This window comes from Erpetoichthys calabaricus, chromosome 3 (assembly GCF_900747795.2).
Source record: "Erpetoichthys calabaricus chromosome 3, fErpCal1.3, whole genome shotgun sequence".
Lineage (NCBI taxonomy): Eukaryota > Metazoa > Chordata > Cladistia > Polypteriformes > Polypteridae > Erpetoichthys > Erpetoichthys calabaricus.
In genome coordinates, this window is record NC_041396.2 from 95,868,035 (window position 1) to 95,880,692 (window position 12,658).

Sequence of the window (12,658 nt, forward strand, 5' to 3'; positions counted from 1 at the left end):
CCATTACGCGTAGAATTTCGAAATGAAACCTGCCTAACTTTTGTAAGTAAGCTGTAAGGAATGAGCCTGCCAAATTTCAGCCTTCCACCTACACGGGAAGTTGGAGAATTAGTGATGAGTCAGTCAGTCAGTGAGGGCTTTGCCTTTTATTAATATGTATAGATTCAGTGCCAATATTAGTACATCTGCTATAAATGTTTTTGGTACACTTGTTCAGCAGTTGTTTATGAGCAACAAAGCATAAGAGATTATTGCTAAATTTGATTGATAATATTGTGTATACACAGTCGGGGCAAGATGCAAATTAGAATTTGTAGGAAAATTCTGGTAAGTGTACAATATTCTATAAATATTGAATAAAGCACCAAATCAGGATCTGTTCATAGTATAAGGCTGTTAATTTACTATAATACATGAAAACAAGCCTGCGCCAAATCAAAATTAAAAGTAATATTTTCAGTAAAATCTTTAAAAAAACAGAAGCAACTCACCACATAAAACGCAGCAGCACGGTACCTAGATGGTCCATCTTTCACGTTCAAAAAACAGAATATGTGGACAGCTCCAACAACACAGTTGAAGAGACGCCAACGCCATGGATTACGAATAATGTCAGACTGCTGACTACCAAGCCAGAAGGATGCAGCCAGCCAATGGAGACCTGTCATTTAAAAACATCTTTGTTAGTAATAATATTACTCATCTATTCTAATATAGTAAAAAACAACACAAGTAATTAAAGATAATCACACATATACCATTCTTAGAGGCTAAAATATACTCACTGAAATACACAAAAACATATTTGTCTAATGCATCAAAACCATGCTATAATGCAAATTGGTTTAAATATACCGTAGTTATCAGAACTATGTATATTTGTGCATTAATTTTATAATCACATAACTAAATATGTAGTAATTTCCTCCATAAGAAAGATCAACATAACTTGTATATTTCATAATTTAATGGAAAGGTTTTAAATATCCAAGATGTAGCAATAAAAACACTTATCAAAATACTGTAAATCATTTTTGAATCTACAAAATTATTCAAGTAATCTTAATGACTGTACTTTTGCTTAATCAGCTTTGACATGAATTACTCTATCCGACCACAGTATAGTCATCAATAACTTAGAATGAATGCCTCTGGAATGTGGACAAGAACAAAAATAGCTACACAGACACTGGAAGAATGAACAAACACCATAAAGCTGGTGATCATCCTGAAAAGTGAGCCAAAGTCCTAGAGCCACATACAAGTTCATTCAGAAATAACAAATAGCTAATTAATTTTCTAAGGTGAAGTGTTACTAACTTGCACATTATGCTACTTAATATTTGATTATGCTTTATTTTCCATGGATTTTACTTACCTCCAACAACAAATATCCACCAATGATAAGCTCTGGCAAATAAGATGAGAGTTGTAATACGTGACCCCAACATGCAGATCCTCCACAAAAGCTGACACAGAAGAGCAGCAGGTGGAAGACTGACATGGCCAGGCCTTATCAGGCAAGAAGCCCGGCTATGTAGGACCAACACCCAAGAAAGTGAAAGAAGACATAGGCCAGATGACAGAGCAGCTGCAGTGTAAATAAAGAACATAAAAAAAGCGTAAGATCATAAAAGATATGCTTCAGAAGAAATATGTTTAAATAAAATGTTCATAACTTTTTGTTGGAAACATCCCATAATAATTTATTATAATAAAAACCATGGCTACTGTAGAAGCATACTTCCACTATGATCAAAAGGTACTATTTTACAAAAAAAAACATTTTATGGCAATTATTAAACCATTCTTCTTTGAGGCAATGCAATCTAAACCTTTCGTAATTACAGTAAAAAAAGATCCAAAATGTAATACATAAGAAAAGAAGCAGTTTTTCTCATTTCCTCCCTTGAACACGACTGATAAGAGCTATAGTGTAAGACTGCAAAAGTTTCAAAATATTACATGTTGTAATGTAGAAGCTATGTGTATTAGTTTTCAATCAATAACATCTACAGTATATACTAAAGCTCTATTGAGGTGTAATTTCAATAGTGGGTTTTCCTACATACACTGAGAGCTCAAAATACTAAGCTATTTGAAAACTGTTTTTATCTAAAAACATACAGAAAAGTATCAGAGTTTGAACTGCATTAATATTAATTCATAAAATAAAATTTCTTTGCCAACAGGACTCTTGCATTTCACTCTCCTTCTACCAGTGGCTGTGAAAATTACAATATGTGATTAACTAAAATGCAAAGAAAGGTTGGCACTAATACAAATTTAGCAGAGGGCACTGAATTTTCACATGCAGTCAATGTGCGGTTACAATACAAATAAACAGAGCATTATTTTCAATTCGCGACAAATATGCCCGAGTGTGTATAAGCAACAGATTACAGCAAACAGAATTTCATCCTGTACAACGGAATGCTGCAGGAACATTGTAACATTGTAACAAGCTAATCACAGGTTTTAGTGAAACATAAGTGCAAGGTGGCACAAACAGTTTTGGCTTTTCATTTGCCTTTCCAATATTTGTTGCAAGTTCATTTTTAATTTTATTCCCTCTACTGAATAAGTTCCCAACTGGCACAACCAGTACCACATACGTTCCTGCATGGGATTTTGAGTTGCCTCATCTGATTGTATTTTTGTTGTTGTAGGACAAAATTTTGTTGATGTCACCTATAATAAAATGCTATAACTAGCAATACACAAGTGAATCATAAACTGGACATTTTTATGAAAAGTTAATAAGTAACCTTTTAATGCCTTGGTTGCACAGGTGCACCCACGCTTTATATTACAGAGCTGCAACTGACTTCAAATGCAACCAATCACATTCCAAATAAGGTGCACTTTCCTTTACCTCACATCAACTGAAGTGATTTTAATCAACGTCAAATTTAAAAACAGCTGTTCCTGTACGATTTCCCTTAACACTAGAATCCCTAAAGCCTACGAAAAAAGTTGTAATGCCAGGCCACCTTAAATTACTTCAAACCTCTTCATTAACGTCTTTGTTTTGAAAATGCGTCAATCAGCACAGTCAGCAAGCAGCCTACTATCCCATTCACCACTGACGCAGCTGAAGTGAGACGCAAAATTCTCAGAGCTCAAGTCTGTTTATCTGGGTGTGAAGTGCCTTGAGTTGTATATGGTAAATAATATATTATTTGGAATACATACATTACATGTGTGTTCCATTTCTACAATAGTCTGGATAAATGTAGGATGACAAGAAATGCAAGGCAAAAATGCTGAACACATTACTAAAACAGAAACTTTGAGCTGGGAGAACTTCAGCTGCTTCGGTGGGGGACATGGGATAGCAGGTTGCTTGCTGCTTGTGTTGATTGACACATTTGCAAAACAAAAGATGCTGATGGAGAGGTGCAAAGGAATTTAAGGTGGCCTGGCATACATATAGTGCCCCCAGGATACTACAAACAAAATGACATCCTGCAAAATCTGATGACAATGTGAAAACTTACAAAGAAGGCTCCTAAGAGACCACATGGAACCTTAGAGGTCCAGCCAAACTTTTTGACCTTAAATGGCTAGTTCTAGCATATAACAACCTTTTTACATGTACTGTATTCTCATGTCTGAGCTGCGGAATGGATGGGAAATGGTTTTCCATTTAACATTTGCAGGAAGTCTGTCTCACAAAATGATGAAACAATGCCTTAAGTTCTACTAAGACCACTACACAAGTTTTCAGCCTTAATTCCAAAAAGGTTATATAAAGTAAAACTTGTACCACTTTTCATCAAAAGATGATAGCACCTACTGTTCATGCTGTGGAGCTGTTTCACTTCAATAGGGACACTGATATAGTATTTTCAACAAGGTTGGCTACCCTCTGCCAGAAAAGGCCAAGATAAAGAAGCATTTCACATTTCTGTATAATAAAGATCTTAGAATAGTGCAACTATGAATCCCATCCTATAGAAAATCTATAAACTCACACATAAAGAGGGTTTTGCACAACAGATTTCTTTGCCGTCTGACAGTGCTTAAGTTTTGCGGCAAAAAAGAATGGGATAAAATTACAAAAATCCATGTGCGCAAATTTGACAAAGTCCTATCTAAATATACTTTCTACTTTAACAAATCAAAAAGCAACTTCAGAAAGTTTTAAAGGGTATGTGCATTTGCAGTGTGCAAAAAAAAGACTCAAACTTTTAAATTTTTTTTCCTAAAAAGGATACCTTTGTTTTTCAGGTAAATGACTTTGGTTACAAAGTCTGTTTTTTTATTGAAGTTAAAAATGTGATACAATCTATCTTGATTTCAGCCTTTTTCTCAGCATCAGCTTAAACTTCAGTAGCAATGTATATAATTCCATTTTTTGTTATATATAAATTACAATTGCAACACAAGTATGTTACTTTAATGGTGCCAGTTCTCAAAGAATCGGAAGAAAGCTGAAACAAGTTCTCTGAATTATTGTTGTACCTGGAATGAGAATGCTTATCTGTGTTGTCACCAATAGATAGCCATGCAGTAATGCCTGTGGCAAGGAGAGTAGTAGAGCCTCCATTAAATGCAGAGCTGCAGTATCACCCTGCTGCATGACTATTAGTCCTAGATTTCCAGCATAACCTGTAGTCTTAATCATCCAATAAATGCAGTCCAAATACCTATCAAAAGAAAGAGCAGTTAACACTAAGTGTACATATAAACTAATTGTATTTTTTCATGTGCAACTCAACCCATCCATTAATTTTTCTAGCATTAATTTTTTCTAACATTAATTTCATATCATTTTTTACCAAAATTACTTTCTAAACTGATAAATATAGTATGTCATGAATTAAATTAAGTATGGTAAATATCATCATGAATTATCATTATGGTATTTGTCTCCATGCATTGCACATTTTGCATTGCATGAGCACTTCTTGAAATATACAAAAACCGGTACTTATTTTTCATCATTTTAAAATGTACACTGAGTTCATTAAGCAAATTTCTATTTCTATCTAACTTTAAACAAAATTTTTCCCTCAACATTTTAAGAGAATAATAATGTACTAAATTACTTCACTAATCCAAGAATATACCCTACCGTTTATAAATTCCCAGGTGAAGAATGTGAATAAATATCATACACCTCCGGTTCTTCGTGCCATCCTCTAAAAACCAATAGTAACTTAGCAGTTGAACACCACTGGCAGGCAGAACAAAGGCAAATGTCAATCCTGCCCATAATGGCTGCCCGATCAAGAAATAGTATATGATACTGTATATCACTGTAAAAAACACATAAAACAACAAAATTAATTGAAGTTAGAGAATTATACAATAAAGATTCTCTCATATATATAATTACATAGTTTACTGTCAAATAATGCAAAGAGTACATGACACGTGTTTCGCCCATATTTGGGCTCATCAGGCGTACTCACTCCACTGCACCCCTCGCGGGGATCGAACCTCGGGCGTCCGCATTAGAGGTAAAGCCTCTTCATGTTGCACCACGGTGTGTGGTTCGTTTAGTTGACAGCTTGGAGATCGGAGTAATTACATTCATAGCATTCGTAGTCTGAAACACAATCTAGATAGATAGATAGATAGATCTTTATTGTCAATCTGATTGTATGGGTGGTTACTCTTTACATTATTTGACAGTAAACTATGCAACATTGTATGATCTGCTTCTCGCAACTGAGGAGGGTGTGGCGGATGTTTGCCGACTTGGAGACCAACCACATGCGTTACCTGGTAGGTAACCACCCATACAATCAAATTGTGTTTCAGACTACGAATGCTATATACTGTATATTTTATATATATATATATATATATATATATATATATATACACACACTGTATATATACAGTGGTGTGAAAAACTATTTGCCCCCTTCCTGATTTCTTATTCTTTTGCATGTTTGTCACACAAAATGTTTCTGATCATCAAACACATTTAACCATTAGTCAAATATAACACAAGTAAACACAAAATGCAGTTTTTAAATGATGGTTTTTATTATTTAGGGAGAAAAAAAATCCAAACCTACATGGCCCTGTGTGAAAAAGTAATTGCCCCCTTGCTAAAAAATAACCTAACTGTGGTGTATCACACCTGAGTTCAATTTCCATAGCCACCCCCAGGCCTGATTACTGCCACACCTGTTTCAATCAAGAAATCACTTAAATAGGAGCTGCCTGACACAGAGAAGTAGACCAAAAGCACCTCAAAAACTAGACATCAGGCCAAGATCCAAAGAAATTCAGGAACAAATGAGAACAGAAGTAATTGAGATCTATCAGTCTGGTAAAGGTTATAAAGCCATTTCTAAAGCTTTGGGACTCCAGCGAACCACAGTGAGAGCCATTATCCACAAATGGCAAAAACATGGAACAGTGGTGAACCTTCCCAGGAGTGGCCGGCCGACCAAAATTACCCCAAGAGCGCAGAGACGACTCATCCGAGAGGTCACAAAAGACCCCAGGACAACGTCTAAAGAACTGCAGGCCTCACTTGCCTCAATTAAGGTCAGTGTTCACGACTCCACCATAAGAAAGAGACTGGGCAAAAACGGCCTGCATGGCAGATTTCCAAGACGCAAACCACTGTTAAGCAAAAAGAACATTAGGGCTCGTCTCAATTTTGCTAAGAAACATCTCAATGATTGCCAAGACTTTTGGGAAAATACCTTGTGGACTGATGAGACAAAAATTGAACTTTTTGGAAGGCAAATGTCCCGTTACATCTGGCGTAAAAGGAACACAGCATTTCAGAAAAAGAACATCATACCAACAGTAAAATATGGTGGAGGTAGTGTGATGGTCTGGGGTTGTTTTGCTGCTTCAGGACCTGGAAGGCTTGCTGTAATAGATGGAACCATGAATTCTACTGTCTACCAAAAAATCCTGAAGGAGAATGTCCGGCCATCTGTTCGTCAACTCAAGCTGAAGCGATCTTGGGTGCAACAGGACAATGACCCAAAACACACCAGCAAATCCACCTCTGAATGGCTGAAGAAAAACAAAATGAAGACTTTGGAGTGGCCTAGTCAAAGTCCTGACCTGAATCCAATTGAGATGCTATGGCATGACCTTAAAAAGGCGGTTCATGCTAGAAAACCCTCAAATAAAGCTGAATTACAACAATTTTGCAACGATGAGTGGGCCAAAATTCCTCCAGAGCGCTGTAATAGACTCATTGCAAGTTATCGCAAACGCTTGATTGCAGTTATTGCTGCTAAGGGTGGCCCAACCAGTTATTAGGTTCAGGGGGCAATTACTTTTTCACACAGGGCCATGTAGGTTTGGATTTTTTTTATATATATACTGTATATATATATATACTGTATATACACACACACACTGTACACATATACACACACACACACACAAGAGAGTTAGTATTTGGACAATGATACAATTTTCATAATTTTGGCCACCACAATGGATATGAAATGAAGCAATCAAGATGTGATTGAAGTGTAGACTTGCAGTTTTAATTTAAGGCTTGTGAGAGATGGCCAGCAGCTTATCCTGGCCAACACATCCAGGCCGCTAGATGGAGTCCTCCCTGCAGCATGGAGGTGCCCCGGATTCCCACAGGACATCATGGGAGATGGAGTTTGACTTCACTGACTTGCTGAGTGCTGTGGGTGCCATCGGGTGATGCTGCAGGGAGACGCAGGGATTTTTATTTTCCCTATAGCCCGGAAGTACTCCCAAGTCACGGGGACAGAAAAACAGAAGTACTTCTGGGCTGAAGAAAAATATCAGTCTTCATCTGACCCGGAAGTGCTATTGAATCACATGGACTGAAGGACAGGAGCACTTCCGGGTCAAGGTCTATTTGAAGGACTATGGGAAGCCCAGCAAGCTGAGCCAGAGTTGGGAGATAGAGTGATGGAGCTGCTGGGAGGAGAGGAGGATTGATTTATTATTTGTATTGGATTATTGTGGCGTGTGTGGTGTCTACTGTGGCATAATATCAAAAGGAAAAGAAATTAAAAATATTATTAGTGCTTTTACCTGGTGTCTTAGACGTTCTGTCTGTGGGTTTTGAGGAGCGACAGCGCCCTCTAGTATCACAGGCTCTTAAGTAAAATATTGTATGTATAGTATGTATACATGGTGGCCCAATTTTCCAGAGACTCAAAAGTATTTGGACACACTAACATAATCATGAATCCCTTCAATACTTGGTTGAATATCCTTTGCAGTCAATGACTGTCTGAAGTCTGAAACCCTTGGGCCTTCTCTAAGTGCTGGGTTTCCACCCTATTGATGCTCTGACATGCCTTTCCTACAGCTGTCTTCAGGTGCTGCTTGTTCGTTGGACTTTCTGCCTTCAGTTGTGTCTTCAGCAAGTAAAATGCATGTCCAATTGTGTTGAGTTCAGTTGAACTGACTTGGTCATTGAACAACATTCTACTTCTTTGCCTTGAAAAGCACTTGATTTGCTGTCAGAGTATGTTTTGGCTCATTGTCCATCTGTACTGTTAATTATCATCCTACCAGTTTTGCAGCATTTGTCTGAATCTGAGCAGACAGTATAGTCCTGTACACTTCAGAATTTATCCTGCAACTTTTGTCAGCAGTCATATCATCAATAAACACTAGTGACCCACTTCCATTGGCAGTCACACATGCCCTTGCCATAACACTGCCTCCACCACGTTTTACAGATTATGTGTTATGCTACAGATCATGAACCATTCCTTCTGTTCTCTATTCATCATTCTGGTACATATCAATCTTAATTTCATTTGTCCAAAGAAAACCGTTCCAAAACTGGACTGTTTTTTTTTTTATATTTTCTGGCAAAGTATAATCTATCCTTTCTATGTTTAAGGATTACAAATTTTTTGCACCTCTATAGTTACTTTCGTGAAGTCATCTCTTCATTGCAGATTTTAGCAATGATAGCCAAACCAAAAACATTTTCTGGGAGGTAGGCCTAAATGTAGTGAATTGGTTTTTCTTTACCAAGGAAAGGATTCTGCAACATCCAGCAAAGTTGTCTTCCATGGTTGTGACTGCCTTCTGGTGTTGCTGGTGTTCCTTCTCTTTAAGAATGTACCAGACGGTTGATTTGACTACTCTTGGGGTTTCTGGAATCTATCAGATGGGTTTGTTTTGTTTTCTCTGTCCAATGATAGCCTGTTTTTACTTGCATGGACACCTCTTTGGACCTCACATTCAGAGGTAATAGCGACAACTTCCAAATGCAAATTCTAAACTTGAAATCCACTCCAGACCTACTACCTGTTTAATACTTAATGAAATAATGAGGCACCTGCTCACATCTGGCTATGGCAGAGCTCGTCAGTCAAATGTCTAATACATTTGAGCCCCTGAAAATGGGGGGACCATGTATAAAAATAGCTGTCATTGCTAAATGGCTCATATGATATTTCTGTTAAACCCTTTGAAATAAAGCTGAAAGCCTACACTTCAATCGTGTAATTATTTCTTTATTTCAATCCAGTGTGGTGGCGTAGTCAAAACTCTGAAAATTATGTCATTGTCCAAGCACTTATGGACCTAACTCTGTGTGTGTATTTCCATCATGAGATTGTGTTCATATTGAAAAAAGAATCTTCTTTATGAAAACAACAAATTACATAATGCATATTTAATCAAAGAAAAATAATTCTGTGTGAATGACAGCAAGCTTCTAAATACTAAACATATCCTTAATGACAAGCAAATCAAAGAATAAATATAAAGCAGTAAGGGGATAAAGTTTTTGAGATTTTTTTTTTTCTCCTTGTAGTGTATTTTTTAATAATGACCAGCAAGTAAACAAATTATGTTAAGAATTACTTTTTGATAGTTCATTTAATTTGCTGACTTTGTGTCAAATTTGATCTGTCTTCAACTTTTGAAATGTAAGAAATCTCTTTTTAGGTGAATTCACATATAATGCACTGGTGTGATCTAGTCTTTCCATCTCTCTGTCCAAATAATACAACTCAGTGAAAACTACTTGTATGTTACATTCACAACTCCCTTGTATTCTAGTCTCACAGTGTTTGTGACACAGCACCACATCAACACATGTAGAAAAGAAAAACAGAAGAGGTCATGCATGGAAATGCTTTTGTGTTCACACAGGAGAATTTCAGCACACAAGTTCAGGAATTGTACTTGTTACTTAAAAAACAAAACACAGGCTTGCATTATTGCCACTTTTAACCCATTATGGAATTACTTCAGAAACAGATTTGTACATGCTTTGAGAGCAAAACAACGGTACCAATCAAATTAAGTATAATCATTTCACTTGTACTGTCATGCATTTTTAAGAGGAGATAAAAAGATAGCAAGATTAATCCCTTTTAAATTATGTCCTGCACAACCCTAATAAATTAACAGAGGCTTCACATTCATTCATCAATTGTAATGAGCACTTCTGGAGAGTTCCATCAGTCCAAGCATCTGTCCATGTTCTAACTGGTGTATACAGTTCAGGGTTGTGCTGGGATGTGGCTCACATGCATTCGCAGTTACGCATGTAGGACTGTGCAATGTGGGAGGACAAGCAACACAGACAACACTTGGAGCAACTAAACATCAAGGCAAGATTCAAATTAAGTGGCTATTTTGCTTGTCGACATTGGCAACATGAGTTACTTCCTTTGTTAATACCAAAATAAAATGTACTGTATTTAGTGTTTTCAATATTTTGAAGGACAAGGAACATTTCCTATTAATATGACATGTACTGTGTTAAAAAAGACATGTAATCATCAAAATACGCAGTTGGCAGGAAAATCAAAACAGCATACTGTACTTCACTACCAAATATAAATCTGCAAATGCTGAATGTGTGCCATTCGTTTTCTTTTTGAAAGCAATTACAGTATAACCCATAAGTAAATGCATTATGTCATATATTTGAATGGTATGTTGAAGAATGTAATGCTATCTCACAGTTCTAAATTTCATCAGTACACATAATGACAGCTTAACTGATTTTCAAGTTCTGCCTTTGTACACGGCATTAGCAATAACAAAGTCTGATCACTCATGTAAGAAACCTTGAAAACAGCAAAACTAAGGCTGTTTAACAGGATTCCTGCAATAAAGGATTAATATAAAAAGTCTGATTTTACACAGAGGAAAAAAAGAGGGACACATTTGGATAATTAAAGCACCATGATTTTCTGACATTTGAAATTTGATCTAATTTGATTACTCATTAGTAATATTTTTGTAATGCTAATGATGCAAATATCAATCTTGCAACTATAAATATTATAAACCTAATTGATTTGTTCACGGACAAACCACAATTTAAAAGCATGTTGTTACAAAAACAGCTTTAAAGAGTTTGTTCAAATGGAAATATTTGAAATTGACTAATTCAAACATTATATATGTACTGTTGAATATTTATATTTATTGCACATTTTAAATAGTAGTTCTCAGTTACTAGACAGAAAGTGTCAGAAAACAAATTTAAATATGCACATGCTAAGATAAATCTGGTAGTCCATGATACGTCATTCTTAATAAACACTATGTTGAAATCTCCCCAAGATTAAAACCCAATTTGTTGTTACAAGGTGGGGAACACCATCTCTGCCACACATTAAAATTCAAGCCTTGTGTTGTATTTTGATATTTATGATTGACAATATTATTAATTATAGCTGGGTAATTACTATAATACCAGTATTTTAAAGCTGTTTTTACTTTTAGTATTTATATATTTTATATTGTATTTCTAAAACATTATTGCACACTTCAATAAACAAAGGTTCTTTAATAAAAAGCCACCGAATGGAATTTCTGTTTTTTCTCACAGTATCAAAAGGTATTGAATAAGAAAAGTTTGCTGGTACTGGTATCAAATATATAAATCTGGTATCGTGACATGCCCAGTCTTAACACAATCTTCTGAATCATTCCTGTATATTGGCAGAGCTTGAAAGACTTTGCTACACTAATGACTCTGTGCTGAAATTAGCAGCTTCAGAAAACAGAACATGCAGAAAGATATCTGACCTATGAACACACCATGTGCACACAATAAGGACACTCCAGTAAACAGATTCTGTCATCCATGTAACTCAACTTAAAAGATAACAATCTCATAGTGGATAAGGATCTAGACCCTAAATCACAATCTTGCCAGTTCAGTTGCCAACTCTGACCAACTGTATGACCCCAAAAAAATAGTGCAGCTATATGTGTGGCAAAAAATGTTTTGCTAAATAAGTGAACTATGTGCCTGTAAAGTGTCTTGTGATGGTGTGCATTACAGAAAGATATTACATAGAAGGTTGTCTGTTTGAGTTTGCTAACATTACTATAAAACATTCTAAAGTAGAGCTAAATCCAAGGCTGCAGGACACAAGCTACAAAAAGTCAAAAGATCTTCAATCTATACAGTGTAGGCAAAAATATCATGTTAAACCCTAATCTCCAAATGTATAAAACTATGAGAGGAGTAAGGAGGGTGGATGCTACCGGCTATAGATGGATGAAGTAACAGGCTTAGGATAATCAGGATTTTGGGACAATGATTATTACTTGTTCCATTAACTTGCATTAAGAGTTTAAACTGATTAATACTATCATTTAAATTATAAATTTAAATTTACATTGAGAAATTTAATTACATTGATTTGCCTGATAAAGAAATTTTGTTCATTTATATAGAAACACG

At 35.9% G+C, this 12,658-nt stretch overlaps 1 protein-coding gene across 1 annotated transcript in view; it reads right to left on the reverse strand.

Annotated features, from left to right (window-relative positions):
• The window catches only part of xkr5a (XK related 5a), a 44,913-nt gene that overhangs the window by 27,339 nt on the left and 4,916 nt on the right, over nt 1-12,658 (reverse strand). The window contains exons 2-5 of the mRNA XM_028797188.2: nt 5,081-5,264; nt 4,468-4,652; nt 1,379-1,591; nt 492-661 (exon numbers count right to left, since the gene is read on the reverse strand). Coding sequence (XP_028653021.1) covers nt 492-661; nt 1,379-1,591; nt 4,468-4,652; nt 5,081-5,264 — 752 coding nt within the window. The remainder of the gene's footprint in view (nt 1-491; nt 662-1,378; nt 1,592-4,467; nt 4,653-5,080; nt 5,265-12,658) is intronic.